The sequence below is a fragment of the Perca fluviatilis genome, chromosome 22, assembly GCF_010015445.1.
Source record: "Perca fluviatilis chromosome 22, GENO_Pfluv_1.0, whole genome shotgun sequence".
Lineage (NCBI taxonomy): Eukaryota > Metazoa > Chordata > Actinopteri > Perciformes > Percidae > Perca > Perca fluviatilis.
The window spans coordinates 16,099,218-16,111,485 of record NC_053133.1 but is presented as its reverse complement, the minus strand read 5'-3'; the positions used below and the strand labels follow the sequence as shown (position 1 = coordinate 16,111,485).

The following is a 12,268-nucleotide window of genomic DNA, read 5'->3' as shown; positions in this document are numbered from 1 at the left end:
TTTATTACTCATTTAAGAGGGATGTGTATTTGCATCTATGCTTTTTACACGCCCCTCTCACTCTGACGCAAAGTAGGATACACTCTGTGCGCTTTAGTTCAATCGGGCTACACCGTCCCAGACTTGGTTGACTGACTTCTGAAGTCCAACAATGCAGACCAAGCCCCAGAAGTTTGAAATTTTATGTTTGCGCACGGGGCTGGCGGTGAGGGGTCTCAGGAGTGACAGCAACATGGATCAGGCTACAAGTGTTGGTTTCTCTGCATCCCTGTGGAAAGGCATTTGAAGAGTGAGGAGACATGAACAGCCTTGCTGCAGTGCCAGAGGAGATCATTTAGTCTTCCCATTCTGGATTTTAGCAAGAGCTCTTAAGGTTTACAACTGGAGTATTAGTTAAGCTTAGATCTGATATAATTTCTGTTACAGCTTTCCTTTCAATAGCATCTAGCCTACTCTGTGTTTTGTTTTTCTACAACTCTTGGATAATCACCCACACTGCAGAGTCACTTTTGGAGACGTTGGATCTGAATTACGCACGGATTTCCTCTAACAAGTGACAGCTTCTGAGTGGTTTATTGCTACCTCACTTCATCCCCTCAGCTCCCTGTATCACACCGATCCACCGTATCAGTCCCCTCACCAGGTTAGACGCCGAGAGTGAAAGCCTCTCTATCTCTTTTAGTGCGCCAGCGTGCGGCCGAGTGCCACCTGGCCGAGGATGTGGGGAGGAGGTTTCCCGATGTCTGTCACCGCGATTGTGACTCTGCTCCTGGTTATTATTGACGTGAAAGCCAGTGGGGAGTATTGCCACGGCTGGCGCGACTCCCAAGGCGCGTGGAAAGAAGGGTTCCAGTGCCCGGAGAAGATCGACGGAGAGGACTCGATCATCTGCTGCGGGAAATGCGAGCTGCGCTACTGCTGCTCCAGCACGGAGGCACGGCTCGATCAGGGGAGCTGCGATAACGACCGGCAGGCTCAAGAGCCCGGGACAGAGAGCAAGGAGAACAAGGATTCCGATGCAGGTATCATAACTTCTACTGTTTCAGCAACTTCTAAGACAAATATGATGTATGCTCATAATCAGTCATCATTATAGCCTACATAGTCTTAAAAAAACGTGCATACCAGTTAAAACAACAAAAGACACTGCAAAAGAGGGCAAAGGCAATTAAAAAATGATTAACATACAAGAATGATGCATAAAAAGATGATATGGAGTATGGGGATTGTCACAGTAAAAGCCCAACAATCCACATAATACTGTAGTCTTCACTGTGATTTATATCACTGGAAAACTGGTACTAAAACTAATTGACCAGCGCAGGGGTCAGTGTAGTGTTGTTAATCTTAGCTAAACCTTTGTTTTTAAGTTTTATTCCAAATGACTTTAATTACATTTAATTAATATAACGTGTTGCTGGCATGCCCATGTGCCTTGGGCACAGGATGTCTTAAATTTGATATTGTAAATTGCAGGACCTATCACCATGTTCGGTTTCCCCTCATAAACCCAACAGTTCGACAGTATCTCCCTGTTAAGGCTCATCTGCTGCCTGCCTTGGTTGGCAACGACAGCTGCACAGGAGACAGCAGCAGACTCCTTCAAAAAAGCAGTTAACTGCACTCACAAATGGCAAACTGTGCCTATACTGCACTTATAAATAGCTGTGTTTGTTCTGGCCTGTAACAGTGCAAGAGGGGCCTGGCTCAGATCACGCTGTCCCCACGGGGATCAAGTTTGGACTTGACCGGATCTTGGACAGTGGCTCACCAAAGGCGCTGACAGCTCAGCTCATTAAAAAAACACAAATCACGTTATGTATCATTTCCTACCAGGCTGGTGGAGTCCCTGTCCTCCTGGAATCCCCCACTACAGTCTCTTTGGTGTCTGTGGGCTTTCAAGGGATTCACACTCAGACAAGCTTCAAACTAGACACTCATATACATACATACATACATACATACATACATACATACATACATACATACATACATACATACATACATACATACATACGTACGTAGGTACGTAGTTGATTAGGTAACAATACAAACTTCTGTCTCCACCTTGGCTCACCATTCATCATGGTTTACATTCCCATAAATTAATCTACCATACATCCTCTTGAAAATGCATCATATCTTGAATAAAAGATAACAGCACTCCAGAAAAGTAGAGCAAATATTGCACATCAGAGAGAAAGGCAACACAGGCTTAGTTCATGTTTCCCTGGAGAATAGTATGCCCTCTTTTGTCCCTCCAGCTATAATCTGTCATTTGCTAAGACAATCATGCCTTGTCACTGCAGGAAGAGGTATATACATTTCATTCAGTGGCCTCCAGCCAAAATAATATAAAGAAAAGCAGCTTTTTCCTCACTAAGAAAAGAGGAAGGCCTAGTTCAGTTTGTGCATTTCATATATTTTTCATATGCTTGCAGTCTATTAATCTTCCAGGAAAGCTACACACTGTAAAGTCAATGGATAACAGGCAGGAAATTATTAATGTGCTCAACATGAAGGAACATATGGTATTTAGGAACGGGAGAATACCCGTGGGATAGATGAGGGAGAGTCCAGCCAGCACAGCCACAAAGACTGTGCCCAAAACAAGAGCTTAAGAGAGGGGGCTGCTGTTACTGCGGCAAGCCTGCCACAGCTCAACTGCAGCAACAGGTGTGGAGGAGTGACAGGGAACAATAGGAGGGTTTCAACCACCATGTGCACAAGATGAGAAAATCACACCTTAGCAAAAGGTAAAAAATATAACTGTTCAAAGCCCAAAAGGTAACAAAAGGTAAAAAACAGCCCAACATTTCATAAAAAAAACTAAGATTTTTTTTTCTTTTACAAATTAGTCTAGCAAAGTATAGTTTTTAACCATTAGTGGCATGAATCTATGGATGGCAATGTTGTAAGTCGGTCCACCACTTTGGTCCATATTGAAATCTCAACAACTATTATATGGATTTCAATGATGTTTTGAACATCGGGATAAATTGCGAAATCATAACTTTTTATTTAGTGTCATCATAAACTTAAAGTTTAAATTTCTCCAATTGTACTTGTTGTACTTGTTTATGGCCAAATATCTGCAGTAGTAATGACATTCCCATCAGCCTCAGCGGTAATTTGTGTTTAGTGCTAAGTAGCACATTTTAGCATGCTGACACACTAAAGTCAAATGCTGAACATGGTAAACATTATACCTGCTAAACATCAGCATCTTAGCATTGTCATTGTGAGCATGATAGCATGTTGATATTAGCATTTAACTGAAAGCAACATCTGTAAGCTACAGCATCAGATAGCTGCTAGCATGGCTGTAGACTTTCAGCTTTGTTTCTTCGTTCCTACCCTGTTCCAAACATCCCAGATTTATCTTGTGACCCTTAGCACCCTTTTCTGCATATTGAGTTCTTTTATTGTTGATACTTTCAATACATTTCACTTTTACTTGTAATGAATTATTTTTTTAGATTACTGTTTTGGTATTTTTTACTTGCACAAAGAGTACTTCTTCCACCACTGTATTTGCTGAACTTTAATTGGTGCTCCCCCCTCCATCACTGTTTTACTGTACAGTGTTTTGGAAAGAAGCCCCGCAGTTGAAAGTAGGGATGAAGTAAAACAAGACAAAAGTTTTTGCAATTACTAATCCTCATCTGCCATGTAGAAAAAGGGAGTGGAAGCAGAGATGTTGAGGTGGAGGCCATATAAGTGCAGGAAAAGAGGGCAGTCAAAGTCTCCCTGGGACATTTCTGCGCTTGTAACTTTTATTTATGTTGTCATAACAGAGTTCCTGTTAAAACCTGTTTACTGGAAGGTGTTTAGCTGTGAGGTAGGCTACATCAGCCTCTGAAGTCGACACCGATTCTTGTCAAAGGGAAATGGGTCAAGGTCCTAGTCTGTTTCATGTCACCGTTTCTTGGCCTCTTCTGCCGCTGGCCTGTGTCTTTTGTCACCTGGACTTACCGCCTCAGCCAATGAATGTCCCCCAGCTCTTAACAGGTTCCATGCAGTAATCCTTATAATACCCTGCTACTTTTGATGAGCATTTTGAAAAGTTTCTCAAGGCGGTATGGATGTATTTCAAAGAGACAAAAGGAAACTGGAGCCAGTTGCCACCTCTCTCTCCTTGGCATACAGTCACACCTCATAACACATGGGCACATTCAGAGAGGAAAATAACTACACCCAGTGAGAACAATAAAACACAACTAATCACTTATAATGTAACATGGTCGTTATTGTGTTTGTAAGGTGTTTGTGTGAGTGAGAATGGGAATGAACCAGTGAGGAAAACACCTAAGAAGTGACCTCATCTCGCCTGTCACCCTGTTTCTGCCAAAAAACATTCACTCTGTGCCCTCGCTGTTTGGCCAAAAGGTGAAATTAGAACAAAAACTGTTTTTTCTTCTTGAGGAAAGTTATTGTTGATCATGTTTCAAAGTTGTTATTGGATCTTCTCTTGCTTTTCACTTAGCAAATGTACAGGTATCCAACATATAAAAATGTCAAGATTTGTACCGGTTTAATAATGCCTCTGCTATTTGACCCAGCAAAGAGCACAGAGTGATTGGTGGAACTGTTAACACAAGTACTTTCTTACCAGTCTGATTTGCTGTTTTAAACAAAAAGTAAGAAAAGCTTTGCGAGAAGAAATAGCTATTTCTTTTGATTTAAGGGCTGAATAAGCTCCCATTCAGCTACATTAAATCAGTCAACTTTAATACCCTTCTTTAAGCAGAAGCCAACTACTGTAGTTCAACTTGAGTAACTCATTTTCAAAGGTTTGGTCATAAATAGCTGAAGAAAAAGAAGGGTCACACATATCTGCTGGCAGCCGGGCCTAAGAATGTCACCCACACGCACACACACACACACACACACACACACACACACACACACACACACACACACACACACACACACACACACACACACACACACACACACACACACAGGTCTGCAGGGTCAAGGAGGCTGGGGAAACAGCAGGGTGCTGAGGATTAAAACAGATCAAAACAAAGTTAATAACTGCTAATGAGAGCCTGTGACTCCCTGGGGACTCGGTCCCAGTGTACCTCTCATTCTTCTACCCAAGGCCAAACACTCCTCTCTGCTCAGTCTTTTGTTTCACTGTCTTACCCAATCTCCACTCACATGTAGGAGCTTTGCTTGTGCAGGGAAGCAAGACAAGTGTGTGTGTGTGTGTGTGTGTGATGGTACTGCTTTGAAGGTTAATGTTTAACTTTTAGATGTCAATGTTTTTTCCAAAAGAGCAGATCTGATAGCTGTTTTTTTATGAGAATGTGTCATTTTCTTCTCTCTCTGTAGTGCCTATCTATGTGCCGTTCCTGATTGTGGGCTCGGTGTTTGTAGCTTTCATCCTGGTGGGCTCTTTGGTTGCTGTGTGCTGCTGCCGCTGCCTCCGGCCCAAACAGGAACTGTCATCAGGAGGCGCGACAGGAGGAGGGGCCGGTGCTGGTCGCCTCTTGGAAACCATCCCTATGATGGCCAGCGTGGGGACCTCCAGGGGTTCATCGTCCCGGCAGTCCAGTACAGCCACCTCATCCAGCTCCTCGGCCCCGCCTGCTGCACCCCGCCCTGCTCCCCCTCCACTCATGCGGGCTCAGGCCTCCTGCTGCCTGCCCCCTGATGCCAGCGTCTTCGTCAACATGCCCACTAACTTCTCCGTACTCAATTGCCAGCAGGCCACGCAAATCATGCCTCACCAGGGACAGTTTCTTCACCCGCAGTACATTGGCTACGCCCACGCTGCCCCAACCTTTCTGGACCCCACTCAGGGAGGATACAGACCCCTCCAGTCCCCCTGCCCTCCTCCCATTGGTGGCTCCAGTGTCACCAGTGACCAGAAATACCCTGCAGTGACTGTATGATAAGGGGTCAACCCGCAGACCACTCTGCCACTTTGTTGTGAAGTTTAACCTGTGAGGGCTGCGCCAGAGACCTTTAGGCGACGCTGCCAGAGTGGAAAAATAGAAAGGCAGGGACTCAGACTCACAAAGCCGTTGCTGGCTCAGGGCCTGCCTTGCTATTGTGTGTGGTGTGTGTCTGTTTAGCGTGTCATATGATCTCTTGGCAAGTTGGAATGAGCTAAGCTCAGCCTATGATGGATGCATAAACAATTTTCTGTCTTGATGCAAAGACAAAACTGCATATAGGAGGGTTATACAGTCCACATGGTTGATCGTGCACAGCCCACTGCAGCCTGCAGCTCAAATAAAACGGTGTATGTGTTTGTGTATGCATGTATGTGCTTTTGAGAATGAGAAAAAGATTTGTTGGCCTATATGTGCTGGAATGAGTGATGACTGGATGATTTATAGCAGTGAACTGTATGAAAAGTGAATATTCAAGTAAAAAAAAGTTATGACCACATGCTGTGTTTATGCCATGTGCACATCTGCACTTGTGAATGCTTGTGAGTGGTTTATACAGTACAGTATATGTTTGTTGAAAGTGTGAGGAAAGAAAGCATGTGAAAATATGTTTGTACTGTATGTGTGAGTTGGTGTGGAGTGGAGGGATGTGTGTAATGGGAAATGCAGGTGGTGTAATGTGAAAGGCAGTCGCAATCTCCCTGTAGACCATTTAAACTCTAATGAAGTGAACACAGGACATAGACTGTGACGCTCCACCCTACTATACAACCCCCCTCCTGCCACCCAAAAAGAAAAAAAGCACACCTCCCCCCCCATAAAAAAAGAAAAAGAAAACCAACTGCCCTGAGCGGAAACACACAGACCGAAATAAAATTAAAATATTTATGCAAGGCTTGCAGTTAATGTACCCGAGAAGTGTGTGTGTGACAGAGAAGGAGTGAGAGGCAGTTCTCTGAAGATTACCAAGTTAATTATACAGCGAAAACTGCCCCCTTCACTGCTCTCCTGTGAGAGGTGTGTGTGTATTTAACACTACCACAGTTCAGTGTGTAAGCTGAGGGAACAGGCAGCTCCAGGGCACCTTCAACTCATTATTTACCACTTAACAGCACAGAAATAGTGGTTTTTGCTTATTAAAAAAAAGATTAGTCTAATTTACTTTTTCCTGCGTACTGTTGTGCAGCTGGGTCCCTGGTAACTCAGTAACATGCAACTTGAGGAATGTGCTGCTCCACTGAGCGTGCAGCCTGAGATGTCCCAAAGTACTGAAACTGGTATGTTTGTGTGTACCTCATCTGTACGCCTGAGCACGTCTGTAAGATATGATAGGCAGCTTGTGTGTCAAAATAAGAGTATCTGGAAAAGTATGTATGAAAATTGGTCCAATTTGATGCAGGGGTAACATTTTTCATATGAATTCCAAAAAAATAAACAACTTTTAAACCGAAAGTAGTGTTTTGAGAGCTTATGTGTTTCAGTGTTTTATCACATTCTACTGTCATAAACAACTCTAGCAATGCTTGGTTTCCATTGCCTCTCTGGATGAGTGAGATTTACATACACACACTTGGAAACTTGGTTAACAAAAAACTAATCTGTGAGGTGAATGGGTTTTGCACAAAGAACTGTCTCACATTCTTAATCCCCTTGAAACACAAACACACTCACAGTTAAGCTATAAGAAACACTAATTACACACATTCACCGACAGCTCTACCACCCACCGTGGACAGACCAAATACCTGTCACATCACCCGACTCATTGAGAGGAGGAACAATAAAGCACAACAATGGGCAGTTTCAAACTATGATAATGTGGAGGTGTAGTTTTGGCAGGCTCCTCCAAAAACTACAGTAATATGGAAAGCGGAGTGGGTCCTTGGGGACCAGTTGAAAAGCATAAATGGCTCTCTGGCTCCTGCTTGGCCCGATGGATTCTCCATACTGGAGCAGCTGAAGTCGGTTTGGGCTGGGCCAAATCCAGGGAGGTTGGTGGGAAAAGGGAGCTCCAGTTGGACTCCAGTGTCCAGGGGCTGTATTAATCGTCTAATGGTCTATCTTTACTGACTCTCCTGAGTTTGGGACAGGTTTGATCCTGGTAATGTATGAAATAATATGCATCTTATGTACAAATCAAGCCTTTTTAAAAAATCCTTTTTAAGCAAACGGGGTAAACCCGACTCTTCCTACTACCCTCTAGCCACAGTTTGACTCGTAAAAAAGCCAACTGATTAAAAGGAGTAGACAGCTTACAGTCAAGAGACGGAGACATTTAGTCAGGCCATGGATTGATTAGATTTAATGATTAGGACTCAGATGGACAACCCCCATCTCCCACCCTTTCAGTCTTGCATTCCTGAACCAGAGTGTCCTCAACACAGAGCACACACACAATGTACTCTAGATTCAGACAAATCCCAGAGCCAGAAAAACACATGATCCATGCGAGTCTCAATCAGATCCCTTCTGTTTGGATGCCTATTAGCACTAGTTCAAGTAAAAATATTCCCTCTAAGACATGTCTCCACATATGAGTACAAAAACAGGCATTAATGAAAAGAGAGAAAACAAATTATAAACACGTACACATTAATGTCCACTTTAATGTTTAAAAAAAAAAAACAGTCCAGTAAAGAATGGAAGTCCAACTAAACTGAAGGAGAAAGCTTTAATGCCAGGCTCGTTGCTTCTATGTCAGCTGACGATGCTCGACAGGCGGCATCAGGAATCACAGGAGCCGTCAGAAACAACAGGAAACAAAGTGGATTTTTTAAAAACTGGCCAAGACAAGGAGATGTGCTAGAGTAGGAGAGACGTGGAGGCTGCAGAGCGGCTAGGAGATGGAGAGATAGGAAGAAATGAAGGTACAAGGAGTGATAAGCAAGAGGAAGTCCCAGTGGGAGTAGGAGTAGGAGGGGCTGCAGCAGGGTGGTGGTCCAGTTTGGCATGAGCGTTCTGCCTCAGTGGCATCTCTGTGGTGTTTGGCAGTGAGGCTTGATGCTGTGATGGGACGGGGGGCAGATGGGGGATGGGACGGGGGGCTGTAGCTGGGGTTCAGGCTTCGTCGTACCTTAGTCTTTGCTTCCCTCCATCCCTTTTTAAGGAATTCATCAGTGCATGTGTGTGTGTGTGTTTATTTTTACGTCCCCTCCCCTCCCACATGGGCATGTGATGACAGACAAGCTAAACCCACCTCACGAGAGAGATTAGGGAGAACCGTGGAAGCGAACACACACGGGCCAACACACATGCACACAAACACAGGAGCGCCAAAGCGTGTAGACATACCATGCACAGGCAGATACAGACGCACAGGAATGCACACACGCGCACACAAACACACGGATAAACACACAGTGGCATAAAGCAAACCCAGTCTGTGGGGTATACAGATATGAGTAACAGTCTGAGTTTGACTTGTCATGCCTGTGCGTGGTTATGATTGCTCATGCCTGTGCAGCTTGTTTGAGTTTGAAGAATGTTTTTTTCCATAACATCGGCCTGGTCCGTTCTCTCAAGTCAGTCAGTCCTCTATGCGCCAGCAACGGTCACCACGCCTGACCGTTAACCCCGCCCCCGGCGAGGGGTCAGGTCATAGTTCCAGTAAGGCAACAGCAGGGGTCGGTCAAGTGGCGTGAGGGTGTCACATAAGTCTGTCTCCGCTGTCGCCTTGATAACTGTTGCTACGGTGAGCAGAAGCATTGGTCAGGGGTAGGGCTAGAGGCTGGGGCGTTGGCGGGTGGTGTCGTAGGAGCGCACAACCTGGGATTGGGACACCACGCCATGCTCCTCTTGAGAGAAGGCATAGCCATCTGCAGAGTGAGAGAAGAGGAGGGAGGAACATTTTAAATGAATGTTGAAACACACCTGTATGATGTATTGCTGTGCCGCACTTTACTTCAGTTTTTATTCAGTACATTGGGTGTTTGTGTGCAGACACTGCAACCATAAAGTTGAATCAAGTTTCACAAATGTGGTATTCATTACAGGACTGTTATACTGGATTGCCTAGCTATGTACAGGGGTTTCTATTTTTCTGGTCTGTGTTCCGGGCCAAATATTGTCTGTATACTATAATCAATTTGTTGTTTCTGGGCTTCATAAAATAGAAAGTATTCTCTCTCTGCATTGTTCAAATGACATCCTTAATAAAAACAAAAGCAAAAAAAAAAAAAACACCAAACCAATCGGACTCAAATATATAGAAAACAGAGCTTCTCTTCGTTTACGTTTATTTTGGTAGAATACGCAATGATTGTAAAAGCTTAATATGTCTTTTTAAGACATTTTTTCATGTGATGAGAGGGACAAGAGAAAGAATGAAACACAATTATCTCTCTTAAGGCCTGTATTGAAGCAGGACTGCGTTACAGTATGTGTTTGGAAAGGACACTCACGCGACACAGTCTGCTGCACCGAGTTTGAACGTCCTACGCTTGAAGGCGTTTTCCTAAATACTCTTGTCAGCAGATGGGCTCGTTCGTTTAGACTGCAGAGAAAGGAAAGAAAGATCAGTTACTCCACAGTGACGGCACATAGCCACTTAATAACTGGTAATTAAAGAGAAACTCGACTACTTAACACTAAAGCACAACACCATTTCAAGCTACTGTGAAATATTTCTTAAAGTAGTGCACATATTTCTCAGTGCTTTTGTCATTTTTTTTGCTTTCAGTGGCAGGTTAAGCTGCTTTTTAAGTCAAAATATAATGTCTTCGCTACACCCAGATTTAAGGCAGCGTGATGATCAAAGACAGTCGTCAACCTTTAACTTCCCTGGAGCAAAACACTGAAGGATATAAGCCAAGTACATTTCTCTTTCACAGATCATCACAGAAACACACAGAGAGCAAACCAAAGTGAAATGGATTTAAAACCAGAATGAAACCTTGGTATGAAGTGGATTGGATACTGACTGCTTCTGACATGTAATTTAACACACAAAAAGTCATAAACTGACTGCAGGGTAACAGGACATCCACAGTAAACTATTCCTCAGCCCCCCCCCCCACAAACACTCCTCTCCATCTCCCCCCTTCCAAGAAGAAGACTGGATCCTCTGTTCGGAGACCACACGCCGTCACGGCTCCTCTCCTCCTGTGACCAAAAATAACTAAGCCCTTTCCAGATATTGCACACAAATGCAGGCACGCACATACGCACACAAAACAAATGATACCTCTCTCCACTCTTATCATCATCATTACAGCCATTAAAGTCATAAGGCAGAGGCATTGGATGTAAATACAAGGACACCGGTATTCGTGATTGCCAAATCAAAAAGTCTCTTTTTGCCAATTTTATTTGACAGAATATATTTTCTACATTTATCTGCCAATCGAGCATGAAATTCACACAGGAGGGGTTTCCCTGGCACTTGTGATGATCAACGGAGTAGTTATGGACTAGAGCCAGCCTTCCCAAGGTTAAGATTTGGATCAGGCAGTTGGGAAACTCTTAATACTGCATGTGACTGTTGGGAACCTTCACTAGAGTGTTTGTCAAAAAAAGAGAAAGAAAACTGAGGGGCTCTAAAGTTTGCTCAAGAAGTTTTTGGCCAACAAAAATGATGTCTGTTAGATAGATGACAGTACCGAGTGAATGATAAAAGAATAAATGGTGGCTGGACAAATAAATGAAAGGCTCATACATCAGTGTGACTAAGTTGTCCTTCTATAATGTATCTTTCTGGCTAACATCAGATTAAAAAAGGCCCAAGGATGTGCTTCGTTTGAACTCTTCCCTCGAGGCACTCCTGTACTCTACCTTTCCAGCCCTTTCCCATGCCTACCCCAGGACCTCCCCAGGAACTACAAATACAGATGTGCTCTTTTCCATTTTGCTCCACTGGCTCTCTGTACACCGCTACTTTACTTCCCTTATTCTAAATGGAAAGGGCACAAGGACTCAGTCCTGCTTTCCTGGGTTTCAAAGCAGGGTCAGTCCAGGACAGGGCCTTGAGAAGGGGTTAGGCGCAGCAGTGTGGTTACACACCTTTAAAAACATAACTCCGACCCCTCTACCTCTTTTCAAGGCTCAAACTGCTCAGAGAAAGCAGCTTATCCGGGTGACTCACTCACATCTGACCCTGAAGCAGATTATTATACAACTCTTTGCAATCCTTACTAGCAAACAATGGAGGAAAAAAGTACTCTGATCCTAAAATAAAAGTATAATTATCACCATGTCCTGCATTCAAAAATGTACTATACTATGTATGTATGAACTATGTATTGTGTTAGTTGATTGTTTTTTAACTTTATATGCGGTTTAGTAGTTTTTTGATCTATAAAAAAAACAATCATGTTTTGGTGTTTTTAGGATGTTTTGAATTTGAAATCTGAACCTGCAAATTAACT

The 12,268-nt window shown here is 43.6% G+C and overlaps 2 protein-coding genes across 11 annotated transcripts in view; one reads left to right on the top strand and one right to left on the bottom strand.

Moving 5' to 3' along the window:
• Positions 1-7,358, top strand: LOC120551886 (protein shisa-2). Its single transcript, XM_039789448.1, has 2 exons — positions 1-1,022; positions 5,341-7,358. Exons 1-2 carry the CDS (start codon positions 719-721, stop codon positions 5,901-5,903), a joined length of 867 nt encoding a protein of 288 aa, XP_039645382.1. The 5' UTR covers positions 1-718; the 3' UTR covers positions 5,904-7,358.
• Positions 7,359-8,185: 827 nt separating this feature from the next.
• atp8a2 (ATPase phospholipid transporting 8A2) overlaps positions 8,186-12,268 on the bottom strand; it is a 55,230-nt gene continuing 51,147 nt past the window's right edge. For all 10 annotated transcript variants that reach the window (XR_005637927.1, XM_039789439.1, XM_039789441.1 and 7 more), the window contains 2 exons: positions 10,307-10,398; positions 8,186-9,721 (listed from right to left, as the gene is read on the bottom strand). Coding sequence is in view for 9 of the 10 variants with exons in the window: in XM_039789439.1 (XP_039645373.1) it covers positions 9,627-9,721; positions 10,307-10,398 (187 nt within the window). In the remaining variant the exon portion in view is untranslated. The remainder of the gene's footprint in view (positions 9,722-10,306; positions 10,399-12,268) is intronic.

What these genes read in the sequence shown, in the direction of transcription:
- LOC120551886 (XM_039789448.1), top strand. Translation starts at nt 719, where the DNA reads ATGTGGGGAGGAGGTTTCCCGATGTCTGTCACCGCGATTGTGACTCTG. An exon ending in GAACAAGGATTCCGATGCAG is followed by an intron (nt 1,023 to 5,340) that starts GTATCATAACTT and finishes CTCTCTCTGTAG; the next exon opens with TGCCTATCTATGTGCCGTTC.